The following is a 27,155-nucleotide window of genomic DNA, read 5'->3' as shown; positions in this document are numbered from 1 at the left end:
GTTGGCCAGGGGACTGTCACACCTCCCCAAAGTCTGACCTGCCCCCAGGAAGCAGCTGCTCCCATGAAGAGCCCTTGAGACCTGGCCCCTCTCAGTGGAGACGAAGGTCACGAGCACACTCACGCCCGCTCTCTCACACACGCTGACGCGGGCTCACACCTGCTCACTCACACACGCTGACGAGAGCTCACACCCGCTCTCTCACACACGCTTACTTGCTCGCTCACATGCATTCCTACCTGATACTTATGCACTTTTCCTGGGTGTCTGCTCTTGGAAAGCTAGCTGGCTGTCCCACGGAGGGCGGGGGGGGGGGTTGCACTAGCACACAGGGTCAGCTGTCATCAACTCTGGCTCCCTTGGCCCCACAGCAGCCCCGGTGCCCGGCCTGCCTGACGCGCTGTGCCAAGAATATGGAAGCTAAAAGCCAAAGCGAGTCCCTGATTTCCTGAGCGTCCATCGCGAGCTCAGCACTGTCCTTGGAGCCCACACTCAAAGGGGCGCCACGCCCCACCTGGAGCCAACTGGGAAGCTGGGCGGGCCTTCGCCCTGGCCAGGGGATAGGGTGCCAGCCTACCCCCCGTGGCATCCGCACTAGGAAGCGGAGCCCTGAGCGGTTGGAGCGCCTCCCGAAAGCCTGTGGCCTCCTCTACCCCACGTATTCAAGCTGGGTTCCCTTCTTGGCCCCCCAGGGTGTGGCGGGCTCCCTGGAGTGTGGCCCTGCGGCACGTCCTTCTGTCCCAGGCCCCAGGCTCTAGAGCCAGGGGAGATGGGGCAGGCTGCTGGGCCCAGCCTTCCTCGGCGGCCCTTACGGGAGCCTCCCTTTGGCAAGGGGTACGCTCTGACTGACAGAAGACATTCAGTTATCGGTCAGCCTCTTCGCAGACGGGAGTCGGCAGCTATGGGACGACAGTGGGGAAGAAATGGGTGCTGAGGGGGAGGGGAGAGCCTTCCATGTGCAGGCTTGGGAGTGGCTGAAGAGAAGAGCTGAGACTCCCTTGGGACTGTGTCACTGCCTTCCTCCAGAGACCAGGGGACGTATTGATTGCCCCTGAGGCCATGTCCATTTTACTGATGGCTGCTGTCCACGTGGGGGCATCAGCACCACCTGGTGAAGTCCATCCTGCTCCCAGAGCTCAGAGCCGGCTGCCTTGTTTGGACAGCTACACGGGCCCCCCTCTCCCTGTGCTATGCCCAGGCCACCTGTTTGCTGGGGTTGCCCTTGAACACTGAGGGGGAAGAAACAGGTTGAGGGGAGAAAATCAATAGCAGGGAGCACCCAGCACCACCCCTTTGCCTCTTTCCCAGGGGTACATGCCTTTGTGATGAGGCCCACTGTGGTCACAGTCAGCTGGCCAAGGATCAAGGTATGTGGCCTGCAGGAGAGCTGAAGGCACTGAGCCACAGCCCCACGGGGTGTCATGAAAATCCCGTCTCTAGCAAATGGCAATCCCCAAACAGCTAATGAGCCAGGAGAGGGGATGGCCCCCTTTCTGTGGTTCAAAATAGTTGGTCCCTCGCCTGTGGCCCTGAGGCCAAGAGAGAAGTCTCAGATCTGGGAGTGAGGGAGCCTGGGTACCAGGGAAGCTGTCCCAGGGTCACTGATGGCCCTTTGCTTGCTCATTGGCCAGCCCCTCTTGGCTTCTCTGTCTATAAAGAGGTGGGCAGGGAGAGCTTTCAAGAAAGTTCTTCTTTACATCAAGCCCTGTGTTCTGTACTGAGTGCTTGGGGGACAGCCCCAGGGAGGCCCACAGCCGGGGTTCGGCGTGTATGTAGCAGGGGAACGTGTTTGGCTTAGTGGCACAGCCCTCCCTGCTTCCTTGCACCCTCCCCTGTTCGTTTCAGCCCCACACCTCGTCCCCACTGTGCTCTTGGCCTGTCCTGCCCCATCAGGAGCCTTGGGCCTTGGTCAGTTTCCCTCACTCTTATATTGTCAATGGATCCCTGTCATCTGTCTCCTCCTGGGACCATCTCAACGGCACTCTTGGCCCAAGAAACAAAGCCAAGAACCAGAGGCTCAGCCTCAGGCCCATCCCTCTCCAGCCTTCACACACGCACTGTGTGAGAGGAACCCACTCTCCCTCTTCCTACTGGCCACCCACCCTTGTCACCTGCCTCCACCTGACCGCTCTCCCCCCCCCCCCCCCCCCGGCCATCTCCTCCACTGCCCGGATGCTTTCTCTCCCAGGTCCTAAGCCACCTGCCTCCACGATCCTCCCCCTGGGCCCAGCAGCTGCCACCCCTCCCCTGCCTGGTTTCTCTACTGCCACTTTTGCCGTGGCTGTCACAGCCGCCTCTGGGGACAGCAATTCCTCAGCCCAGCGTTGAAGTGGGGGAACTTCTGGCTGGGTCCCAGGGCCCTCTCTTTTCTGAGTGTTCAGTTTCTCCCTGGCTGACGTCACAGACTCTTCCTCCCCTACTCCTCCAAGGCCTTGGGGCCACCATCACGCCGGGGCCTCCCGGGTCAGTGTTCACCTGCAGCCCCGGAACCAGAGTGGGACCTGATTTGGAAACAGGGACTTTGCGCATGTGCTTAAGGATCTTGACATGGAGAGATGATTCTGGAGTATCTGGGAGGGCCCTAAGTGCAGTGGCAAGTGTCCTTATAAGAGGGAGGCAGAAGGACATTTGACACACGCAGACACAGGGCAGGAAGCCATGTGAAGACAGAGGCAGAGACTGGAGTGGCAGTCACAAACCAAGGAATGACTGGAGCTGCCAGAAGCTGGGAGAGGCAGGAAGGATCCTCCCCTAGAGTTTTTGGAGGGAGCACGGCCCTGCTGACAGCTTGATTTTGGACTTGTGGCCTCCAGAGCTGGGAGGGAGTCAATCTCCGTTCGAAGCCACCTGCTCGTGGTCCTTGGTTACAGCATCCGTGGGAAATTCATACCAGTCCCTGACCTGGCCCCCGAGAAAGTCTTGGGCCCCCCAGCACCCTGCCTGCAGCATACCTCCCTTTGGGCGTCTCAGGTGCTCAGCCTCAATAGACTGTGCCCCAGAGGTCCTGGACAGCCTGGGCTGCATCTCATGCTCAGGAACAACTCAGGCCTGGCTGCGGCTGGGTGGCCTTTTGAGCACAAGCCCTCCTGCCAGCCTGCTCCAGCCTCGGGGGCTAGCTCAGACCCCGGGCACCCCGCCTCTGCCCTGGCAGCCTGTGTGCAGCAGGCCCTGGGCCCCGTGGTGCCGCGGTGGCCCCGGGCTCTCTAGGGCTGCGGTGGCTCCGGGCCACCCCGGCGAGGGCGCCCGACCCCACGTGTCCAGAGTGGAGTTGGCTTTGCCTCTGCCTGCAGCCTCTGCCCTCCCAAGACTGGAGCGGGAGCCCATGGGGATGGGGCCTGGAGACCGCAGGGGGGACCAGAAGCGAATGAACACCACCCCCCCAAGTTCTCAAATCAGCCCCTCCACCACCCTTTCAGGCCCTTCAAGGAGGGGTTGTCCTTCTGAGGTGCCCTGCCCCCATCCCCAGCCATGATCTACAGACGGACGCCTGGCTGGCTGCCCCTTCAACAAGCCCTAACTTGTCTAAAACCAAGCAGTGGATTCGGCTTAGGCTCCAGCTGGGCCGCACCACATCCAGAAGGCACCTGACCTGCGGTGAGTACTTGGAAATGTCCTGCAGCCCAGCCCCCTGTCCCTGGGTCCACTGCTTGGCAGCCGCTGCTTTCACAAGACAGCCCTCCCTGAGCAAGTTGCTCCCGGGACTTTTGTCGCCCCGCGTGTGCATGTGCGAGTGTGCGTGTGTGCGCGAGTACGCACACGTGCCTGCCTCAGCTCACTCTCAGCCTTAGGCTTTCCCCCTGAGCTGCGCCCACACCCCCACGGCGCCTGGGGTGCTCTCCCCCGCAGGTTACGTTCCTTGCGGCCCCTTCCTCTTCCTCCAGGGGCCTCAGACGTGGGGGTCCCACACTCCCATCCTGCCCACTCCCTTCCTGTCGCCCCACGTTCAATCTGTCCCCAAGTCCAGGGCTGGAACCCGGCCGCTCCTTCCGTCTTTCCTGCCACCTTCCTGGCATTGCTGGGGCTTTCTAACGGGGCGCCCCCGAGCCCATGCAGGTACTCACAGTTCAGGGTGCCCCCCCCCCAGCCCTCTGTGGTTTTGCCACCTGGGGCTTCCTGTGACCTCAGCCAGGTGCGGAGCTCCATGAGGAGGGCACTCTGCCTGGCATAACGTGTACATGGAACAGTACACGGGGCTGGCAGCTGGTGCCTGGCATGGATCGCCTTGGGGTTGCCATGGGTTTGATTTTTAAACCCGATCACTCTCACCTTTTGTATGACCATGGTCATCATCCTCCTCCAATAGTTTGCAACACACTGGACGGCAGAGTGAGACTAAATGATTCATCTCTGACCAACTGCTCTGGGTAGGGAACCCCATTTTCCAACCACAACTCACAAGCTCTTGTGGGGTGTGGCCCTGTTCGCCTCCCTGGGCTCCTGCCACGGGCCCAAGTGGTCCCCTGGGTGCCTCAACGCCTCTGGTGCGGGCAGAGTGTGGGTCCCGCCTGCAGGGCGCTGTCCCCTGCTCTGCCGGGTGACCCGCCATTCCCACCGGACTCCATGTTTCTGTCTCTTCCGGGCCCCAGTGCCGGCTGTCCCTCTTCTGGCCAGTGAGGGGACTTGACTGAGGCAGTGACTGGTGGACCCTGGCCAGTGCCCCTGCCCTGAGCCTGCCCAGCTCAGCAGAAATTGCCGTGGAGCACACGGCCCAGAGTAGTGCTATGATGCCGATGGTCTTCTGGGCTTGCCGTCTGAGGGCACATCGCTCCGGGGACCGTCTGTCTCATGCTGCCCTTTCTGGGGCAGTCCTGTATCCCCAGCTAGTAGGCTTCTCGGACCATGTTCTGGGTCCTTTCTTGGCAGCCACGGACAGAATATGGCAACCTGGGCTTGGCTCTGCTGGCACACAGTGTGTCTGCCCTGAGGCCAGGCCAGGCCAGCACAGGCGGCCTGGCACAACTTGCGGCCCTAGGAGGCCCGGCATGCGTGGCAGTGCGCCCCCTGGTGCTGACTTGGGTGCCGCACACAGCTCTGACAGCAGCCAGGATCTAACCTCATTCTGAGCCGGCAAATCCCGTTAGGACAGGCATGCGGGGCCCCTAGGACTTCCAGGCTCCCCTCTCAGGGTGAGAGTCTCATCTGGGGCTCTTCGGCTGGCTGGTGCTTGGCAAATGCTCCACTCTGGGTGGGCAGATGCTCCCTCAGCCAGGCCTGCTTTAGGACCCCAGGAGAAGGACAGCTGGGGCAATGGAAGTGCCTAGAAAGAAGTGGAAGGGGCCTTTTTGTCCAGTCTCAGACATGGAGGTACTGGGGACTCTTGCCTGAGTGCAGGGAAAGCAAGAAAGAGGAAGCCCGAGGCTTAGAGTGGACACGAGCAGGCAGAGTCTGGCCGCCAGCCGCAGCCGCACATCGTGCCCCTCCACCCCCCGTCTGCTCAGTCCCCAATGCCACCCGAGAGCGGCGGCACACACAGCCATAGTGCACAGTGTTTCTTTAATTGAAAGACAACAACCGACCTCAGAAGCAGCTCCTCCTCAAGCTGGGTGTGATTGCTCGAAACCCCCACCATACCAGGGGCCAGAAGGTGAAGGGAGGGGGGAACTAGCCATCGTGCGGGGCGGGAAAGGCCAAGGAAAATTGGCTGCCGACTCCAGCGGGATGCTGGGCCTTTTCTTGGGCCAGTGCTCCCCTTCGGACTGTGGACTGCGCACAGGGTGCATCACCTCCACATGCTGGCCTCCTCCAGGACTGTCCAGACTCGGGGAGGGGGAGCAGAGTCTGGGCAGGGCAGGCTTGGGGACAGCTGCCCTCTGCCCCCTGGCTTGCCTAGGTTGGGGCCGGGCAGAAGCCCAGCGAGACAGACACCAGACCCAGCTCAGCGATGTGAGCGAGGAGAGGGAGGATGAGAGAGACGGATGGAGACAGAGAGAGGGACAGAGAGAGACAGAGAAACAGGAAGACACTGGTCTAGAGGCCAGTAGAGCAAGGAGGCTGGGGTAGATGGGCCGTGAACTTGCAGAAGGGCGGGGGGAGCATGGAAGGCCAGGGGTAGCAGGCCAGGCTAAGGAGGGTTGGAAGCTGGAAGTACATGAGAAGAAAGAATGCGTGCCAGGCAGGTGGGGTGGGCTGTTTCCTCCCTCTTAGCCCCTTCCCACCCCCTAGACCCAGGGACCGTCTTCCTTGGACCGGAGCCTTGGGTGACTTGATCTCAGGGTGAATGGGAAGAAAGCTTTATGAGGGTGCTCTGAGTGGCTATGAAGTGGGGGGCAGGGGCAGCTCTGAAGCCAAGGCACACGTGACGGCGGCTGGGTCTTGTGCCCCGTCTGCACGCCTGGGAGCCGGGATGAGGGCGTCAGGAGGCAGCGCGTTGGGGTCCAGGATCAAGGGCGGGGGCTGGGTTGGGTGCAGCTGGGCACTGGCTTCCCTCCCTCCCTCTGCCCTCCCCTTCGGGATGTCTGCTGCGCTCCCCAGAGACCCCGCCCAGGCCACCGCAGCGGCCGCTGCTGCCTCTACTTTTTGTAGTTGCCAAACTGGATGGCCAGGCGGTCGGTGACACAGCGGAAAGTGGCCGGCTGCACCTCCCAGTAGGGCACAGGGTTATTGAAGAGGCTGATGCCGTTGTAGTACGCCCGCTTCACCCCGAAGCCCACGGGGCAGAAGTCGTTGACGCCCACCTTGGTGATGTTGTTGGTGTGCAGATAGACCACCTGAGGGCAGAGGGAGGTGGCTCAGGCCCAGTGCCGGTGGCCCAGTCACCCCTGACTGCCCTCCGAACCTGTACCGGCCTGGGTGGGCCAAGTAGAGGGCAGACGACAGAGGGCTTGGGCCCTCCCTCCGGGCTGGGTCCCGCCTGGCCACCTCATGGGCGTGATTTAATCACAGCGCCTGCCCTTTGAGGTCCAGGATGTGATTCTTCCATTGTTGGGAGGAGCAAAGCGAGGTTTGGGTATGGTGGTCATGAGGCTGTTGGATGGGATTAAGGCACTGGTATGTGACCAGGGGCCAGGACGAAGGGCCCCGGCGTGGTGTGTGGTGGGTGGGAAGGGAGGGGCACGCGGGGGTCAAGGGATGGGACGTGGGTATCGATGCAGGAAAGGTGGCACCTTGGGCTCACAGAGGGTCCCTGGCCCTCCCTCTGGGCTCCCCGGGCTCCGGGCCTGCCCCCGGGCAGCAGCCTCTCACTCCAGAGACCCATAGATATGACAGGAGAAGGAACCTGCACGTGGCCCCCTCTTCCGTCCAGTGCGCAGGGGTACTTGCTCTTTAGCAGCTCTCAACTTCCCGAAGCCCCTCTCTAGGGGAGGGACAGAGGAAGCAGGAGAGAGAGAGGGTAAGGAACCCCACGATGGGCGGGGCGGGGGGGAGGTGCTTAGGCTGGAGCAGCGCCCTCTAGAGGCAGAGAGGACACCAGCCGCTAGAGGGCGCGCTGAGCCGGGCCTGGGCCTCGCCCCGGCAGCTTCCGGGCTGCTCCGCCCTCCCCCGCCCTCCCCGGATGCAGAGCTTGTCCCGACTTGGCTCTGACCCGACAGCCTGTAGGAATGGCAGGTCTCCTGGCTAGTGTGATTGGGGCCGAGGAAGAGACTGGAAGCCAAGCCAGGACCAGAGTGGTGGTGGTGGTGGTGGGGGATCCTGAGAACCCCAGGCAAGACCCTGCACCCCCTCATCAGCCTACTTCCTGCCCCGAGCTGGACCCGTCTCACCACAAATCCGTGCACCTCCAGTGCGCACACTGTTCCCTGACCTCCCCGGCTCTGCCGTGCCTTTCTGGTGTCCCGCCCACCTAGGAGACGTTCAGCTGCAATGTCTAGCAGGCCGGCTCCTGCTCATCCCTCACACCCTCTCTCCACCCATGACCCGCCTTCCTTGCCAGCCCCGGGGGAGTCCCCGCTTGCCTCCCCTACTTCCTCAGCACAGCTCGCTGGCACTGAGGGAGGGATCCTTGTGATGGCTTCTTTCCACATGCGGAGGCAGAGGCAGAGAGAGCAGGAGTAGCTGCCCAGACCGCACAGCTGGCCGGCGGCACGGCAAGGTCCCGCGCCACTCTGTGTTACAGCCCCTGGCATGGGGGCTCCCCCCTCCTCTCACCTGGAGGAGCTTGAGGTCCGGAAGGCCAGAAGGCACCCTGGACAGCTTGTTATTGTCCAAGTGCAGCTCCCGCAGGGTGGGCAGAAAACTTAGGCTCCCGTTCTCGATCATGCGGATCTGGTTGTGGCCCAGGCCCAACCTGCGAAGGGCACATGACATGTACCAAGACGCTGGGGGAGAAAAGAGCAGTGGGGCAGGGCACCCCACGTGGACCCGCAGCCCACCTGTACAGCTTGGAGTAGCGGAGCAGGTCCTCCAGCTCGATGGCCTGGATTTTGTTGTGGTCCAGATGGAGTTCGTTCAGGGTCTCGGGGAGGTCTGCCAGGAAAAGAGGGTGCTCTGAGTTGAATGCGGGAGGGGAGGCCATGTGTGCGGGCTGGGTCTGTATGTCGGGGGGGGGGGGCGCAGATGGGAACAGAGGGCTACCAAAGCCCTCCCTGAGTTGACTGGTGGCTCCAGATGTCCCCGGATCCCCCCATCTGTGCCCATCTGTGCCATGGAGGCTGGACAGCATGGGGGAAAGGTCTGCCTTCCTACCTTTGGGGATGCCCGTGAGCTTGGCCTCAGAGATGCGCAGGTAGTTGAGCTTCAGGCCATCGAAGGCTCCAGGCTCAAAGCCACTGTTTTCCAGCGGGTTCCCGCCCATCTCTAGGAGAGACGCCCCCCACTCAGCCCTGACGCCAGAGCCGGGTGGCTGCGCGCACAGCCCCAGGTCCTGACTTGGGCTGGCCTGATGGGTCCTGCTCCCCCATCTACCCCTGAAAGCAGCTCCAGTGATTTACTGGGCTAATTGCAAACTCCTGGCTGTTCAAGACCATCAGCTCCCAAGGGCGTTGGCCCAGGCATTGACCTCAGGGGGAAAGGGGAGCAGGAGGAAAAGGAGGGGAGCCAGAGATCAAGGTGGGGCTCCACCGCAGCCTGCTCAGCTCCTCTGGCCTGGCCCCTGGCTGGCTGGCTGGCTGGCTGCACTAGCCCTTTCCCTTCCCTCCCTCTACGGTCCCCGGGTCTCTCTTCATCTCGCCTTGGCAGCTCTGGGGCATGTCCCCAGACAAGCCTCCAAAATGTCCTGTGAGGCCCACCAGGCTTGTCCATGGCACCCAGCCCCTCCGGCTGCAAGAGGCCCCTCTCCCTGAGCCTTTCCTGCTGGCCACGGGGTGACAACTGCCACAGGCCATGCCACACTCACCGATGCAGTTCATGTTGCGCAGCCCGCTAAACACGCCCTTTGGCACCTTGCGGATGCGGTTGTCATGGATGCGGAGCTCCACCAGGGAGCTGGGCAGGTTGGGAGGGATCTCCACCAGGTGGTTCTTGGAGATATAGAGCTTCTGCAGCTTCCGCAGGGGGCTGAAGGCCTTTTCGTGGATCTTGGAGATCTTGTTGTTCACCAGGACGAGAGCCTGGGGTAGGGGGGCGTGGGAAGTAAAGGCACAAGCTCCCCGCCCTGCCCTCACCTCTTCCTCCCTCCCTTGCCGCCCTAGCTGGTGATCGGTGGGGCTGCCAGTGAGGCCTCGAGGCGGAGCGATTCTGTCCCGTGCTTACAGCTGCTGACATCCGCACATGTGACCCGTGACCTGGGGCGCTCCCATCAAGCCCGCCTCCAGACTTCTCGCAGGACTCCGTGGGTCCCCAGTCCCCTCTCGCACCCGACACATACGTGTGCACACCCACAAGCACCCAACTCCTCAGCTGCACACTGCCCACCTCCTCGCAGCGCCTCAGAAGGGCCAGGGTGGGCTTACGTAAAGGTGCTGGAGGCCCTTGAAGTCATCCTTGCGGAGCTCGGAGATGTCATTGTTCTGCAGGTCCAGAAGCGTTGTGTCGGGGGAGATCTCCTTGGGCACAGACTTCAGACCTGGGGGCCGGGGCCGCGGTCATCAGCATGAGCCCCAGCCCCAGCCCCAGCCCCAGAGCAGCTCAGAGCGTGGGGACACGGGCGCCCACGGACACCCACACAAGGCCTCCGCCGTAGACCAGGGCCCTCCTCACTCCCTGCTCTTTTGCAAACGAACAGCTGGACAGCGTTCCACGCTGAAACCAGGAGTCCCCGGACCCTGTGTGGGGTCACCCCATCCCCGACCCCACCCTTTCACGCCCATCCCACGGGACAGACATGTGTCTCCTTGGTAGGGCGCTCAGGCCAGGCCTGCGCCTTCATGCACCCGTCCCACCCTGGGCCCGGGACTGACCCAGGTCGGAGCACTGAACGACCCGCAGGTGGCAGTGGCAGCCAAAAGGACACATGGCGCTGAAGGTGGGCGTGAGGGAGTCCAGGTCCGGGACACCTGAAGTCGTCTCGGCACCTGAAGCCTCCTCATCGTTCAGCATGGGCAGCCCGTCGTCCAGGGTGAAGTCCCAGAAGCCCTTCTGCTCAAACGGCAGGGCCTGGCTCAGGGCCAGCAGGGATGCGAGGAGCCACAGGGGCCACATGGTGGGCATGCCTGGGAGGCCGGGGCGAGGAGGGGCTGTCAGGAGGGCCCAGCCATCACTGGTCCCTGCCCTCGGGGCCCCCTCCTGGCAAACCTCCAAATACCAGGGGCTGAGCTTTTGCATGTGATGGCACCGCGTTCGCCATCCCTCACTGCGGACGGCCAGACCCCAGGGTGGGAGTGGCAGGGAAGGAGGCGGCAGAGGGAGGGGGTGCGGGCAGGCAGGAGACATCTCCCTCTGCTCCCCTCTGATCGCAGGCAGGCCTGGGGGGTTCATGGGCAGTGCATCGCCTTGCCAGTTAGCGAGTCTGCAGCACTAACCCCCTCCTCTGCTGTCTTCCACGCACCACTGAGTCAGCTGGCAGCCTGCCGGGGGTGGGGGGTGGTGGGGGGTTCTGGGAGGCTAGTGGAGGGAGTGGAGGAGGCAGAGAGGGAAGGGCAGCCATTTGCCCCCTACAGGCTTTGAAGGCTTTGGATTTGAATGTACTACTGTGGCCACGGCCAATCCCACATGCTCAGGGCAATGTGGGCGCAGTCGGGATGGAGTTAGACCACCATGAGTCACTTCCTTTCCTGCCTCAGCTCCCCCTTGCAGCACGTCCACATTTTTCAAAGAAAGTCAAGAGGCCAAGAGGCCAGGCTGGGCACGCTGGGCTGACACCTGGGCTAGCCCCGGAGGCCGTGTGGATAAAGAGAGGAGCGTCCTCCCTGGCAGGGGTGAAACCGCTGAGGTGGAGGGGGTGCGCCCCCCCCCATTGCTCCCCGGGGCCCCAGCACCCTCTCCTGGCCCACAAGACTTCCCCTGGCTTGGCCTGCAGAGCCCCAGGGCTCCCACATCTGCTCCTGCCTTCCTTCTGCCTGTGGCCCAGCCCCCTGGAGAGGCCACCAGAGGGGAGCAGGCTGCCGCTGGGTGGCAGGCAGGATCAGGCTTGTCTGAAGGCTCCCCCAGGCCAGGCAGCGGGGTGGGCGTGAGGGGGAGGCTGCCCTCTGCCCGAACCTGCCCCCAGGTGCCCATATTTGCCCACCTCCTCCCCTCTCCCATCCAGAAGTTCCTGTACAGGAAAAGGCCGGGGCCCCTGCCTCTCCCGCCGTCCTCACCAATTCGGATTTCCCGGGAAAGTCCCAGCCGGGCTCATTTGCCCCATTCGTGAAACAGGCATGTGTGCCTGCCCTGCTTCCCTCCCAGGCTCGGGTGACTGAGGCTGCCCTGGGCACATCTGTGGGCAGTGAGCCTGGCTGGCTTCCAGGGGCTTCCTGTAGCCCCCATTGGGCCCCACCCCTGGGAGCCCCTCCTCACTTCGGGCCCGCTTTGGATGGGGGAGGGGCTGTCAGGGGCTTCAGTGGGTCTGGGTGACCCCTAAGCCCAACTGCTGGCTGCAAATGTGGAAGGAGTCCTCGGGAAGCGGAGCCCGCATCCTCTAGGCTGGCACCTTGTGCACAGTGTGGCCCTGGCCGCCGCTTCCCTGGGCCAGCCCGGGCCCCTGCAGGCTCCCCTGGGCTCCTCCCACCGGCAAGTCAGGGGCCACCTCCAGGTCTGGGCACAACTACTCCGAGCCTCGGCTTTCTATCCATCCCAGCCTCGCCAACCCCTTCCACACTCCTCAGGCCAGCCCCGAGTGGGTCATAGAGTGTGCCCTGGCTCCCGCCATCCCCGAGGACAGAGTGGGAGAGAAGGGTGCCGCCTTTCTGGCTGCCAGGGCTGCGGTGTGCTTGTCAGGCACAGGTCACAGACCCAGGACATAGTTCAGTGGACTCAGCTGGAGAGTCAGCCCCGGAGCACCCCCAGTAGGTCCCAACAGCCCTCCTGAGGGCTGGCCCCCAGTGATGAGCTCAGAGAAGCTGCCTGCCTGTCCCAGGTCACACAGCAGAGTGAGGATCCCCCATGTCGGGAGAGGACCCCGTCTCCCCAGCTCCTTTGGGCCTCAAGATCCCACGATCATGCCCCAGGTCCTGCCAGCCCCGGGCTGGCCGAGCAGGACCCAGGGGAGCCCCCAGAGGGTCATGGGGCCGAGTAGGGAGAAGGCCCTGTGCTTGCCTACCTGGACGGTGTGTCCCTCCTTCTTCCCCTGATTCTGCAACCTCCAGGACACAGCAGGGTAGGCCGAGGCCTCGAGTGCCTGCTGCCGCTGCTTGGGGCCCTTGTCTGGGAGCCAGTGGATGCCCAGGGCTGGGAGGAGGGGGAGTGGTAGGAGAGAACAGGAAGGGGAGAACGGAGGCAGGAGAGCAAGATGGAATGGGAGAGAGGGAGGAGACTGTTCCCCTCTTGCCCGGCACCCCTGCCAAAGCCGCTACCTCACGGGGGGATGAGTCAGGGCTGGAACGCCCAGTGGGAGCCTTGGAAGGCTTTGGGATCCACGGTCCACCTGGACAGGTGGGGGTGGCTGGGGTGGTCGGGCCAGGTCCAGGGGCGGCTGTGAGGCAAAGTGGGCAGAAACAGGCCTCTTCTGGCCTGCGGGGGCTGAGAAGGGCTGGGGGTCTCCCCAGGGAGCCTCTGTCCTCCCGTGGCTGTCCCCCGCCCCCAGGGTAAAGGACGAACAGGCGCTGGGAAGGCCCACCGGGGTGGGACTGGCCACCCAGGCTCCAAGTGGGCTCGTAGGACCCGTCCTGGGGGAATGGGGACTCTAGAGGAGATGAATCAGCTCAAACCGGCCGTGCTTGACATGGCTGCATCTGGGGGCCACAGAGAGGCCGAGGGAGGGGCCCTGGGCTCCAGCGCAGGCTCACTCTTGGGGGGGAGGGACTGAGGCCGAGGGTTTGGAGGTCCCACAGCAGGGCCCCGCGATAGAGGCAGAGGATGAGGTTTGGCCGGTTCTCCCCCGCCCCCACTCTTGGCCCGGCCCAGGCAGTGGACAGGCCGGCGGGGTGGGGGCTGGGCAGGCTTCCCAGCAGAGCCTCATTTCCACTCCCGGAGCTGGCACAAGACTCGGCGGGTAGACCTGCACGGGGAGCAGGGGGCCGGCCGGCCGGTGAACCCGAGGGGGTGTCCCCAAGGACTTCGGGGAGGGCCTTGAGCCCCATCGCTGTGTGCTTGGAGCTCGCCGGACCCCGCCCCTCAGGGCCAAGGAAAGAAGTGGTAATGGCGGTGAGGCCTCCGGCCCGGTGCCCACAGGTGTGAGCAAGGGAAAAGGCCGGGCTTCCCGGAGGCTGTGCCGCCAAACCAATAGGGCCTTCCTTGTCTAGCCCTCCGAGAGCCAGCGCAGTCCTCGGAGCGCGACCGTTCCAGGTCAGCGCCAAACAAGACGCGTTGGCGGCCTCTGAGAACATGGGGGTGCCGTGCCAGGCATTCAGGCCAGGCCAAGGGCGGCGGGAGCAGGACTTAAGGTCTGGCATGCCCTGGGAGCTTGCTTGCAGATGCGTGGCCCGCAGCTGCCAAGTCGTAGACGCCGGGCACTGTCCCGAGGCCTCAGCCCGGGGTGTCTGGCCCCAGCGAGCAACCCGACCTGAACTCCGGCGTGCGTGCCACCGTCTCCCTAGCCCTGCCCCATCCCTAGGACTACGTGGATGGGGATGGGTGGGAGGGAGACGGGCTGAGCAGAGGGTACCCTCCCCACCCCCCACTGCCCCGCTCTGTCCACCAAAGCCCTCAGGGCCCAGCTTCAAACAACAGGCCAGGGGCAGGGGCGCTGTCCACAACTGTATTGCACAGGTGGGCACGGTGCGCAAGCTGACGCCCAGCTGCCCCTCGCTGCCCTCCCAGGCCCCAGCCTGCCACCCCGGACAGCATCTCATCTACACTTGGGTGCCAGCTATGGGTCTGCCGAAGCCTGCACGTGCACACGTATGCGGGGGTGACTGCGTGAGCGGCTGGTGGCTGGAGAGGGGAGGGGCGGGCCCTGAGCCCCACCCCATCTGCGTACGCGCCCCGGGCCACGCTGGGCCCTCCGCTATCGCCCCCGCATGCCCTCTAGGCTACAGCGCGAGCTGCTCCTTCCTGCCATGGCCCCGGCACTGCTGGTGTGACTGGACAGAGCTGGGTCCTGTGCTCTGTCAGCCTTCAGGTACGGATTCGACCTGGATGTGGGGGTTGGAGGCCCCAGGGAGCCAGCCGGGAGCCAACCCACTGGCTGTGTGCAGAGCGCTGGTACCGGGGAGGTGGTGGGGTGGCCGGTGCCGGCTAGGCCGGACCTCTCCCCACAGCATCCAGGAGAGCCATCCACCCATCCCCCACCCTGCCATAAAACCTCTTGAAAACAGGAGAGTCAAACTGTTGGCCAGGAGTCAGGCAGCAGATGACCCAAGCCAGCTGGGGATCCTGAGTTTCCTGGTCCTTTCACACCTGGGCTGTGTGTCCTTCCTCCTTCTCCCACTCACAAGGAATCCTGAGCCCCTGCTCACCACGTTCTAGAATCTTCGGGGAAGAGGGAGGATGCTATTACCTGCCAGAGGCGGGGCAGGGGACTCAAATGATTTCTTAACGGCCCTCCCAATGACCAAAAGAAGAAAGTGAGGCTTGAATAGGTAAACGGAGGCTCAGACTTTGCCCCACACTCTTGCCCAAGGCTACACGATAAGGAAATGGTAGAACTGGGACTCCACTCTCTGTCTACCTGCGCCTGTGTCTGGCCCCACCCTCTGTCATTGCAGACTTTGCCACAGGTCCCAAAGCCACAAGACCCTATACTCTTTGTGCTGTGGAGGGGGGGGGGGGGGGGCGGACCAGCCTCTGGGGCCCTGGGAAAGACTCCTTGGCAGCTCCCTCACCTAGGCTGGGAGGTGATGCCGTTGGAAAGCAGGGCCCTGCTCTGTGGGTCCTTTGCCCCCTTGCTTGCATCATGAATCCTCTGGGAACGTGATGCCTCTCTCTGACTGCCAATATCAGGAGCTCCCCACTGGCTGTGGGGCCATACGCCCCTCTTTGGCCCTAACACACCCACCAGGCCAATCGCAACCTTGCTGTTTGTGCTGGCTACGGGCCTGCAGGGATGTCACACGGAAAAGGCATCAAGCCCCCTGGTCACCAGGCCAGGGAACTGCCCCGAAGCATTTTAGGTCCTAGCAGGCCCCAGACCCCACAGCGAGATGCTCTCAGCCCGGCTCCCAGAGCATGGCGCCCCACCTGCCTTGCTCCCCACCTGAGCCAGGCCAAGACAAGGGGGTTTGGCCCCACTTTCTGGGTAGGAGAGTGGCCAGACACCTGTGAGTGAGGCCCTTGCCTTCCTGGGCCCGGGGTTTCCTGCATCCCCTTCCCTGCATCAGGTTCCCTGCTCTCTGCCAGGGGCTCTGGCCCCTCAGAGCCCCTCGCAGGGCTCCCCCAGTGCATGCCTGCTTGCAGCCAGGTGGCCTCTAAGGTCCTGGCGGACTGTAATCAAGGGTAGGCAGGGACTCAGACTGCAAGAAGGTGAACCTCACATTTGCCTCTGGTCTCCTAGGACAGGGCCGCCAGAACCAGCCTCTCTCTCTCTCTGCCCTCTGCCCCTCTCCTTGAAGTCGCACGTCTGTTCCTCAAATTCCCGATCCAGCGGCCACCTGGGCCTCTGACTGCTGTGTCCCCCTTGGCCATCTGACCCTCAAGGGGCAGGTGGTGGGGGGGAAACTGCAGGTCAGCCCCAGGTGTTTGCAGAGTTTGGCTCTCCCATGCCATGGACTGGGAGAGCTGGGTGCAAGGAAGCTGGGTAGAGAGCCCTGCGCCTCAAAACTTCAAGATGCGTTACCACAGGGAGGAGGCAGGTGAGTCATCCGAGTGATGCTGCAGGCTGGTAGGCCCCCGGGGAGAAGGCCCCCTCCCCAGCCACCCCACAACTGCCCCGACCCAGAGCAGAGCGAGGGAGGGGGAGCCAAATGGGGTGGGTCTGAGGCTGCTTCCAGGAGCCTTGAGTCCCAGAGGGAGTGAAGAAGGCCCCGGGGGACCCTGGGGCTGTGGGCCCAGGTTGGGGGGATGGATCACAGCCACCCACCCCCTAGACGAAGTGGCTGAGGAGGCCCCGCGCCCACAGGGGCCTTCCCGCAGTGGCCACTGGGAAATGGGCTCTGGAAGACGGAAGGGCCTGACCACGGGGCTGGCCAGCTAGCCTCAACGGGCCTCAGGCCCGCGGGGACAGGACTGAGCAGACACCACCCCCATTCCTCCAGCCGAGCCCCCTCTGCCTGCTCCCTACCGGCTCCCTCTAAGGTGGGATTTACAGAAGGCGTTCTGTGGGTGACCAAGGTGTGGGTCCCAGTGTCTTGGCAGAAGACGACAGGAGGGAGGGGAGGGGCACTGACTGCCCCAGGTGCCAGCTGACAGGAGGGGCCAGAGCTGCCAGGACCCCGCCTTCGGCGGGAGCCTTTGCTTACCCCCCTCCCCCCCTCCCCCGGCTCATAGGAGGATGCCCTGGGAGAGCGACCATCATCCCCACCCCCTCAATTTGAGCGAAGCCCTGGGCAGGTATGTCCCCTCCCACCAGTGGGGCCCACGGGTGTGGAAGGAGGCAGCTCTGGGCAGAGAACAAGCTCTGTCACTCTTGGGTGACAGATGGGGAGGGTGTGGTGGGTGGGGATGTGAAGACTTCTCTCACAATTAAGGGTGTTGGAAGGTGTGCAAGGAAGGTGAGGGAAAGGCCCTGGGGTCATGCAGGACAAAGGACCCAGTGGCTCAGCAGATGAGGCCCCGGAGCTGCAGCTGGGACTATCTGCGGGGTCATGGTGGACACGCCTGGGCCATTGCCTGTGCCTGTGTGCTCCAAGGAAATCCTGGGAGACCGCCCCTCTCTCGTGCCACGGCTGTGTCCCCAGGCAACTGAGCAGAAGTGACTGCTGGAACAGTCCAGACCGTGTGGTGTCTGCGGGGCTTCTCCCAGGAGGGGAAGAGGGACGCGGTCCAGGAAGGAGGGGGGCTGGGAGAGATGGGAGGGCCTTGTTGGAAGGCTCCGCCTCCTTCTGGGGACTTGGCACAGCCCGGGAAGGGACGCTCTGGGGCCTTTCAAACGCCCCTTTTCCTCCTGTCCTTCCTCGTTTGCACTCCTCCAGTGGGCCAGGGCCACTGGTAGGGCTGGGGAGAAATTTGGTCACAGGGGCCGGCAGGCCAGGTTTCTGGGCTTCTGAAATAAGCCTGCACAGAACTGCCACCAGCCCGGCAGCGAAAAGGCTGGGCTTCAGGCTCCCCGTCTACTAAACGGGGGCTCCGGACCCTGCTTCAGGGCAGGGCACGAAAGCGGTGGGTGGTTAATGCCCACTGTGCCCTGGGTCCTTGGGGCTTAAAGGTGGGCCAGGGAGTGAACGGGTGGGCCGGGCCCACCGGGGCGGCACTCCGCAGCGGCTCCTTGGCTCCCAGTCTGCTCTCGCTGTCCGGCGTGGTGCCGTCCTTTCAACATCCCCCCTGCCCCCCCAGTCCTGCCCTCAAAGGCTAGCCATGATGTCCCGTGGGCCAGACGTGGGCAGCCTGCACACTCTCTCAGGGCAGCTGTGTGTCGCCAGGAGGCGCTCACGTGCGTGTTTGCAGCTGCGCCTGAGCACTCTCACTCCCTGCCGACCTTTGCCCCTGGAGGCAGATCCCCAGGAACCTTCCTTCTTGGCATCCAGGGAGCCCCGAGCATCTCCCGCTTGTCTCAATGCCAATCAGTCCCTGCAGGGTGGAGACTTGGCAGGCCAGCGAGTGGGGGAGGACACGGATGCAGGAGCACGCTGAGGACAGGACTGGCCCGTATCTGCAGCCAGAGTGGCCCTTAGTGAACACTGTTCTGCCACAGTCTCTCTGGCCTGAGCAAGGTCTACCCTACCCGCCCCAACCCATGACCCTGGCCTGGAGTACTCTGGGCCTCCTGCTCCACTCAGCAGAACCAACCAGTGCCCAGGCCCCAGCCGCACCCACGGAGCAGTGAGGGGGTGCTCCCATCCCCCAACCTTCCATGGCACTTGGTGGCACATACAGAGAGCTCCATTCTCCTTTGCTCTTCTTTTAAGTTGCTTGGCAGGCCCCTCAGCATGCCCGCCATCTTGGGAGCTTGCAGGGCAGGGGCCAGTGGCCCTGTCACCTCTGACTCCAATCCCCAGAAGGTGCAGTTGGCCACAGGCTGTCATTATCAATGCCCCAGTGACATTGAGGCTTCCTTGGGTGGTATGGGGTCAATAGCCAGGGTTTGTCAGTCGGGAGCCCTGAGTCCTGGCCCCAGTTTTGCACCTGACTTGCTGTGCAATTGTGGGCAGGTTCCTGCCCGTCTCTGGGATTCACTTGCCCCCTTTGTATGATGGATGGAGTGGGAGTGAGACCAGCAGGAACCGCTCGGCCCCTCCCAGAGAACTTTGGGGGTAACCTTGCACTACACTTTTGATTCTGACCTGAGGCTCTCTCTCCATTCCAGAGTTGCCCCATGCACCCGTGGGGGGGGGGGGCTGCTTCTGGGGGACAGGGCAATTGGTCAGAGAGCTCTTGAACCTCACTGATCCTTAAAGGCACCCATCCTGGGGAGCACCTGGGGGGCTCAGTTGGTTAAGCGTCCAACTTGATTTCGGCTCAGGTCATGATCTCATGGTTCGTGGGTTCGAGCCCCGTGTCGGGCTCTGGGATAATAGTGTGGAGCCTGCTTGGGGTTCTGTGTCACTCTCTTCCTCTGTCCCTCCCCTGCTAATGCTCTCTCTCACAAATAAGTAAATAGAACATTTTTTAAAAAGGCACCCATCCTGGGACAATGGTGTCCTAGTTTGGAAGTGGGCCTGTGGCCTCACTTCTCCCCAGGGTCCCCAGAAGCTTTGCGAGGCCCAAAGCCAGGCCTGCCTAGGGTAACACGGCACGGTTGCCTGAGTTTCTCTCTGCCCACAACCCCGCATTCTGAGTCTCAGTCCAAGGGGGTTCTGGGGACAGGCAGAGCCGAGCCACCCGGGCAGCCCCACCCAGGGCCCCCAGGGGCCAGGGCCCTGTGGACCTCCACCTCAGCCAGGAGGACGTAGAGGAAGGGAATTAGCCTGTGGGTAAGGGAGTAATACCTGGGCAGGCAGCCTGGGAAACCAAGTCTGTGAGCCCACACCAGGGACAGTGGGGACTGTTCCCTAGCGCTGAGCCCTCCCACCCGTGTTCCCAGTGTGGAGGCACAGCGCAGGAGTGCGGGGCACGCTCGGGACTCGGGACCGGCGGTGAAGGAAGAGCCGCTGGCCGAGCTGGGATGCCAGCCACCCAGCCATGCCCTGAGCGATGCTCTGTGGGGCCAGTCACGGGGAAGAACCCGAGAGGGAGACAAGGAGGGCAGATATGGAGTGCAGCTGAGTGAGGTCAGAGGGGAGAGGAAAGGGGGGTGGGGAGAAAATGCAAAAAGGGACAAGCACTAAGGGGGCCACAGGGTGGCGACGAAGGGGTGCGGGCCAGGAGCCCGCAGCAGCGCTGGCGGGAATCTGGGGATCACAGGCAGCCTAGGAGTGGGAGGGGGGGGGGTGAGGGGGCAGCAGGGACAAGGGTAGGGATGCGGATGGTGGGGGCATTTTGAGGATGGCGAGGGCACAGTGGAACCAGGGATGAGACAAGGAGGGCAGCTCAAGGCCGGCGTGGGGACACAGTGGGGACAGTGTGGGGCTGGCGTGGGGGCCCTACCTGGGAAGGGCAAGCGGCCGGGCACAGGCTGGCTAGTTGGCAGGCTTGGGTGTCAGGCAGTCAGTGTGTCTGTCCTTCTCCGTCGGGCCCTCCGAGAGCAGCTGCTCACTCCTGGGCAGTTTGTGGAGAGAGGGAGACAGAGGCGGTGGGAGGGAGGCTAAAGGCTGGGCGGGCTGGCCGACAGGGAGGGGACGGCGGGAGGGGGCGGGGAGGGAGGAAAGGAGGGAGGGGGCTGGTGGGGCGGAGAGGGAAGGAGAGAGGGAGGGAAGAAGGGAGGGAGGGGGCAGGCCTCCCGGCCCCCCTGGAAGCTTCAAAGGGAGCAATTTTCTTGTAGACGGCTGGGCTAGCTGCACCCCCTCCCCCTCACAACCCCCTCCCCCCCCCCCCCCTCCCCGCGCATGGGGAAGGGACACACTCCCACTCCCACAAGGACCCTTGGTGTCTCCGGGCTGGCACAGCCTTAGAGAGTCAAACTTTCCACTGCCCAGATAGGGACACTGAGGCCCAGAGAGGGGCGGGAACTATCTTGCTGGCACTTGCAGGCGAAGGCGAGATGGGAGAAAGGGAAGGGAGACAAGGGGGAGGCGGCCTCTGGTTGCTAGTCCAGCGAGTGGCCCCTGGAATTTTGTTCTGAGCCCGCCCGCCCAGAACCTCCGGCAGCCTGGGCCTGAACAAGGAGGTGGTTCTCTGCAGTCAGGGAGGCGGCTGTTGTGGATTTCTGGAAGGGCTTGAGGCAGGCTCCCAGGTACTCTGGACACCCCAGCCCCCCACCCCGCTGCAGCCCTTTTTGCCCTAAAATACAGGACGGGTCCTCTCTGTGTGATCTCAAGACGGGACTCGGCGAGGGACGGACAGGAAGGCATCACAGACTCTGAGGGTCTTCCCTCGCCTGCCAGCCCTGAGGCTCAGACAAGCTGAGAGTGGAAGAGTGAGTCATCTTTCTTTGCTCAATCCGTGCGGTCCCCTGCAACGCAATGAATGCTCTGTGGGTGGGCACTTCCTCTGGGCTGAGCCCTGTGCTGGCCACTGACAGGGGCGAAGTGGGCCAGCCTGCCAAGCGTCCCAGGAAGAGGCCATCGTCAGCCACCACCCCACGTGATTGCTGGGAGCTCAGCGGCTTCCTGAGGGCCAGGACGCGCCCAGCTCCACCTGCGGGTAGAGCCGAGGGCCTTAGCACACCTCCTCCCCGTCCAGGGGGGCCCCAATCCTCCCCTGGTCTGTTGTGCCCCAGTGTCCAGCGGAGTGAGGCCAAGAGCCTGGCCGCGTTGAGGAAGACTCCTGCAGGCGCTGCTCCCAGAACAAAGGTGAGGGTTTAGATGGAGCTAGAAACCAAGGTAGGGAGCAACACCGAGTTCTGCAAAGGAAACAGAGAGGGGGGAAAGTAAAGCGGGCCACAAGATGGAACACAATGCCCCAGGGATCAAAAGAGAAAACTGCATAGAGGACCAGCCGGGCAGAGGCTGAGGGACGCCAGGAAGAGGTGGGTCCAAGGAGAATAGGGATGAGGTCTGAGGGTCCTGACTACCTGGCCAGCTGTCCCGGGCCACGTGCAGGTGGGATCTAAAAGGTTCCGCCTGGGGGTGTGGCTTCCCCCTCCCATGTGCACCAGCTTCAGTTCAGGGGCCCCGGCCGGGGACGTGAGACACATGGTGGCCTGACCAGGCTGTGGGGCCTGCCTTCAAGAAGCTTCCAGGCTGGACCATGGAGAAGGGAGATGTGGGAAAAACAGGGTCTTGGCTGGGAGCACGCGTCGTTTGTCTCCATGTTTGTTTTTTCCTGTTTATGGGAGACACACTCCCAACATCGCTGGCAGTAGAAAGACTATATCACAGAAGATAGCCTCCCTTAGCTGTGATATCCCCAACCACGGCTGCATGGGAGGAAAAACGTGTCCACAACATGTCTAAAACACTGTGCTCTGTGAAAGAAGCCAGTCGCCAAGGACCACATACTGTGATTTCACACGAAACATCCAGAGTAGGCAAATCTATAGGGTCAGAGAGTACATTAGAGGGTTCTTGGGGGCCCGGGGGGCAATGGGGGGAGAGAGGGCCACAGCTAAAGGCGTCCGTTTTCTTTTACAGGGGATGAAAGCGTTCTAAAGTTGACTGCGGTGATGTCGCGCACCGAATATACTAAAAATCACCGAACTGTACATTTTAAATAGGCGAATTTTATGGTATGTGAATGATATCTTAATAAAGATGTTTTTAAAAATGAAAAAAGAAAAAGCCATGTAAGACACGCCCATTGCCCCAGGAGCCTTTAGCTGCGTCCAAGGCCCCACCCAGCCTGGGGCCCCAGGCCGCCCTCCACTGTGCCTTGCCCTGCTCTGGGGGCTGGGACCCCAGGAGCCATCACTCAGGTCCTCAGCGTCCAGGAGTCCCAGTGGGAGCGAAAAGAGCCCTGAATACAGTGGCCGGAGCTTTGCTAGGGAAAGGCCACTCTGGGGGCTCTGGGTCTGGGCTCTGAGCTCTGTGGGCAGGGGACAGGGGCACTTTTGTTTCCTGCCTCCTCAGAGCCACACATAGCGCCACGGGGGGCTTAGAAAGGCTTCCTGGAGGAGGTGACTTGGAGTAGACAAGAGAAAGAGGAGGGAAGAGAAATATTGGCAGTGGAAGGAACACCACATACCAAGGTGCAGAGGGTGTGGGGAGCAGGGAAGGGGAGAGTATCACCGCAAGTAGGTGGGGCAGCCTCAGTGTCCCCCGCGCAGTGCGCACCCTTGGGCGTCAGCCAGGCACGTTCCTGGAGGGAGCTTGGGGGTGACCATGAGGCAACGCCCTGTGCACAGGGCACATTATGCACCCTGGAGCTCTTTCCTGCAGCTGGGGGATGCATCTGGGGCAATATTTCTGTAAATACGGTTCCTGCGCCTGGAAGGCTCTTGTGTCTGTGGTTTGCAGTCTGCAATAAGGCATAACTGCACGCCCGGCCCAAGGCCCACTGAGTCACTCGGCCGGCTTGGCCCTCTAATTTGGGGGCCACTCCCAGACCAGCCAGGCAGCACCTCAGTCCTGGGCCTCCCTCTTCCCCTCCCTGTCCCCAGGCCTCGGCTTTCCCTGAAGCACAAGGAACTACCTCGACCCCAGCTGAAGCTGTGCCGGGGACAGCAAGTCCTTGCTGGCTAGCAGGAGCAGTGGCCTCCTGCCCTCTGGCCTCCCAGTGCTGGGAGGAGGCGGCAGGAGGCAGGGGAAGGCAGCATGGAGGGCAAGGCAGGAAGGAAGTGCATGCATTTCCTGAGGCCCCCAGGCTCTGAAGGAGGCCAAGGCACAGCTGTCTTAGCTCCACAAGAACACTCGTTGGACAGGGCTGGCCAAGTCATGGGGGTCATGGGGGCCGTGGGAGGCAGACCCCGGCCCCCGCCAGCGTGGACCCATGGGTGACGAGGGTCCTCTCCCAGCATGCCCCGGACTCTGGGATACCAGCACACAGGGCCCCAGAGCCCTAGCCCGGACACTTTCCCCAAATGGCTGCAGAGTGCCGGGTGATCCTGGTGCCCCAGATCAGACTGCAGCGAGCCCTCGCCTAGCTGCCCCAGCCGGCTCTCCGGTACCCGGCCTGCAGCCCCAGGGTGCAGGGAAGGTGCTCGAAGGTAGCAGGGCAGGGGTATCGGGTCGGGAAAGAGGAGGGCTGGCAGGGGCAGGGGTGCTAAGGTGGGAGTGTGTGCAGGCTGAAGGGAGCAGAGGGGAAGGCAGGGCCCGTAAGCAGCTGTGGGGGGCTCCTGGGGTGGGGCAATCCAAGCCCCCTGCCATCCTGTAGGGCTGCGTGTGAAGGACCTGGAGTCAGCTGCAGCCCATCCCCTAACAGCTGGCCTGCAGCTGTTTGTGCCCTGCCTTCAAAGTTAGAGGGGGGAGGCCCAGGAAAGAAGCTGGGCACACAGCAGGCAGGCTTCGAGCTGCCGCTCCCCTTGGGGCACGAAACCTTGCCTTTGGTAGGGCTGCTTGGAGGGCAGAGTCTGGGGCCCTGGGAGGTGGCCCAGCAGGCGGGGCTCCCAAGGGCTTGAAAGGGCCCCTACCAAGGTGATGGCAGCTGAGGGAGCTCCTCCTGAGCTCCAGCCCACCCAGCTGCTGGCCCCTTGAGCCTCTGGGGCCTGGAAAGAACAGCATGGCCCTGAGCTCTGGGGGCCCTCTGCCAGCCCCCTTCTGGGGCCTTCCTGGCCTCTCTGCCTTGCACTGTTTGCTTGGGCCCCTGCTCATCCCTGTCTGCCTCTACGCATTGCTCCCCGGTCTGTTCTTCCCGGCTCCTCACTCCTTCCTTAGATCTCCCGTCTGTCTCTCTTTCCCTCCCCTGGGCACAGAGTCAGTCAGCCTCACTGTTCTCTGCCCCCCCTGAGCACATGAGCTGCTGGACCAGAAGCAAGGATGTGCTAGAAGAAGCATGATGGTGACCAACTATGATGAGTGCTACAAAGGAAACCCCACAGGCCTAGGTACTAGTGCTGGATGGGGCTGCAGAGAGGGCTTCTTGGGAGGAGGTGGCTCTCCAGCAGCACCCTGGGCTACCTTCCAGCCCTTCCCTGGGGTGCCCACACAGGACCCTTGCAAAGCCAGCCCAAAGCAAGTGGTCTCACCAAGGGAGTGCCCTGACGCCTTTGCCTTCCGGACAAACGCCCAGGCAGGGACATATCATGCATATCAAGGTCACTGCTCGAGCAAGTGACCCTGCCCAGAACTCAGCCGAGATCTCAGAGACGGCCCTCGGGACTCCTGGGTGCTGCAGCCCCTGAAGGCAAGCCAGCATCTCCAAGTTCACAGCCCTGCACGTGACTGTCACTCGCAGCCCGCTGGCTTCATCCACTCCCAAGCTCCACACTCTGAGTGGCTGGGCAGGGACAGGGTGAGAACCAGGCCCACAGTCACCAGGAGGCAGCCCCTCCCACCTCGAGGGTCCCTGGAGGCTGGAGTCGTAACATCCTGAAGCCCTGAGGTTCCATGCCTAAGTGCTCAGGGGGACCCTCTGGGTGCAGGGGGCTAGGAACCATTCCGGATGAGGCTCATGTTGAACAGGCCCAAGAGGAAACTGAGCTGCCGCAGAGTGAGCCGAGCCTCCACTATCTGGAAGTTTCCCAGCTCCAATAGCTGAGGTGTGGCCAGTGAAAGCTGGCACTCTCTATGCCAGAGCTTTTTTTGACCTGCCCCTGAGGACATAATCACACAGTGGCTCTCTGCCCCAGGCCGTCAGGGCTATAATTTCAGGGCCCGGAGGGGTCTCCATGGGGGCTGGGCCTGTGTCTAGCTATCTTTAGAGAGGCATGGTCTGGGGTGTGGCTAGATGAGGGAAGGTGGACAGGGGGCTGTGCTTCAGGGAGGCATCTGTGGGCTGCCCAAGAAGCCGGTGAGATACAGGGAGGCTGCCATGGTCTTCCCCAGGTGGGGGAGGCCGGCACCCAGGACCCACCCCTGGGTCTTCCTGCTGCCTGTGGGGCCAGGAGGCTCCAGCGGGGGCAGTGGGTGAGGGCAGGCACAGGGGAAGGGGCCGGGTGGCCAGCGTCTCTTGGATCGGCCCTGCGTGGCTGCCCTGGTGGCAGTTGCTACACGGGCAGGGATGGGAGGGGAGCCCAGGCATGGGCACACCATGCCGGGCGTATCCTTTGCTCCTTCCGGGGCCTGTTTCTCCCGGACGTGAACCAAGCTTGCCACCACGGTACGAGGCAGGAGGAAGGCTTGGAAGCAAATGTGCCCAAAGCTAAGCAGGGAGCCTGGCAAGGGGCGGGAGGCAGGCCCTCGGTTGGGAGCGCCGGGGAAAGAAAGGAGCAGGCAGGTCGGAGAAGAATTTGGAAGCCGATGGGCAGGACTCTGGGCCTGTAGCTGGGAGGGTTGGGCAGTGGGACAACATTCCACTGAGGTCCCGGGGAAGGAGACGGGGGGTTGGCCCCAAGGGGTACACGTCTGCTCCCTGTCCGTATTTTCCACCGCTTGCACTTGTTGGCCCAGGTGTCCCCTTCTGGGTCTGCACTGTCCCCACCGTCCTTCCCCTCAGTGTCACCCCCACCACCTCAATACCCCCGTGTCGATCAGAGGGCGGACGAGTGCCGCCCTTCTTGCCACCTGACTGCAGTCACCCCTCAGACGCCCAGCGCTCCGGGCCGTGCCCACCACCGTATGCCCCAGTGGAGCCAGCTCTGCCCTGAACAGGAGCACAGTAATTGCTGCCACACTGGCATGCATGAGTAGAGGATATGGGGTCAGAGATGCCGGTGAGGAAGGCGTGGGTGCAGGGCAACGGGCGGGCCTGGTCGCACCGGCAGGTCTCGGCTACACTGTACTTGTCCCCCACCCCCACCCCCCGGCTGGGGCTCTGTCCAGGGATGTCCCACTGTGGGCATGCCGTGCTGCCTGGGCCATCTCCCCTGTAGGACTGAAGGTCCTGGCCTTCAGCTGCCGGCACCCCGTGCCTTCAGGAGAGAATGTTACTCTCCGCTGGGCAGCCCCACGTAAGGATGATGGGTTATATGGACTCCCAGTCCCCTTGCCCCCACTCAGGACTGGCTCAGCTCCAGAGCCCCCGTGGAGATTGCCTGGACGGTCATCAGTCACAGGCCACCTTCTCCCTGGGCCACTCCTGTTCTTGTCCTCCCCTCCCCCAGGTGGTGGCCCCAAGACATCCCAGTAAACTCCCTGTGAGCTAACCCTTGCTTCCTAGTCCTAGTGTGTTTCTGGGGAGCCCAATGGGAGACATCCACTAGGGGTCTGGCTGCGTCTGTGCTGTCTTGGGCCCAGCTCTGCTCGGGAAGATCAAGGACAGGCTTCCAGGCCTGGGTTCAGCCCACCTGACAACAGCCCCAAGGGCCAAGTAGCTGCCCGTCTGAAGTGGAATTTACCCCAGTAACTACCTGGGCTGCCTGCCTCCTGTGTCCCTTGCCCTTCTCTGTCCCTCAAGGCCAGGTTGCCCTGACAAGCAGGTGGGCCTTGGGGTGTGGCCCTTCTCCCAGGCCCTCTGGCCTCATCTGCTCAGTAGAGGTAAGAGCAGCAGGAAGGGGAGGCCCACGGGGGATGGGGGGGGGGTCACCTAACTTGAACTTCCTGTGCCTCCCTAGGGCCTGACCTCTATGACTATGGGGGAGGAGGGGACCGGGGGTTGACCGGAGCAGGAGTGCAGGGCCCAGGCCAGGCGGCTGGCTGGGGAGGAGGGTTCATGAGAGC

General features: G+C 63.0%; 1 protein-coding gene and 1 long non-coding RNA gene across 2 annotated transcripts; one reads left to right on the top strand and one right to left on the bottom strand.

Annotated features, from left to right (window-relative positions):
* Nucleotides 1-5,476: 5,476 nt before the first annotated feature.
* On the bottom strand, nucleotides 5,477-20,168 carry BGN (biglycan). Its single transcript, XM_049644458.1, has 8 exons — nucleotides 20,011-20,168; nucleotides 10,275-10,526; nucleotides 9,828-9,940; nucleotides 9,272-9,485; nucleotides 8,623-8,733; nucleotides 8,310-8,403; nucleotides 8,086-8,224; nucleotides 5,477-6,707 (listed from the first exon to the last, which is right to left on the bottom strand). The coding sequence occupies exons 2-8, from the start codon at nucleotides 10,522-10,524 to the stop codon at nucleotides 6,510-6,512; spliced, it is 1,119 nt and encodes a 372-aa protein (XP_049500415.1). The 5' UTR covers nucleotides 10,525-10,526; nucleotides 20,011-20,168; the 3' UTR covers nucleotides 5,477-6,509.
* Nucleotides 20,169-20,435: 267 nt separating this feature from the next.
* On the top strand, nucleotides 20,436-22,445 carry LOC125932402 (uncharacterized). Its single transcript, XR_007460581.1, has 3 exons — nucleotides 20,436-20,938; nucleotides 21,044-21,314; nucleotides 22,095-22,445. It is a non-coding gene; the product is annotated as an uncharacterized LOC125932402 (long non-coding RNA).
* The last annotated feature ends 4,710 nt before the right edge of the window (nucleotides 22,446-27,155 follow it).

The sequence above is a fragment of the Panthera uncia genome, chromosome X (assembly GCF_023721935.1).
Source record: "Panthera uncia isolate 11264 chromosome X, Puncia_PCG_1.0, whole genome shotgun sequence".
Classification (NCBI taxonomy): Eukaryota; Metazoa; Chordata; class Mammalia; order Carnivora; family Felidae; genus Panthera; species Panthera uncia.
Note: the sequence above shows the minus strand (reverse complement) of the source record. Positions and strands in the feature narration are given on the sequence as shown.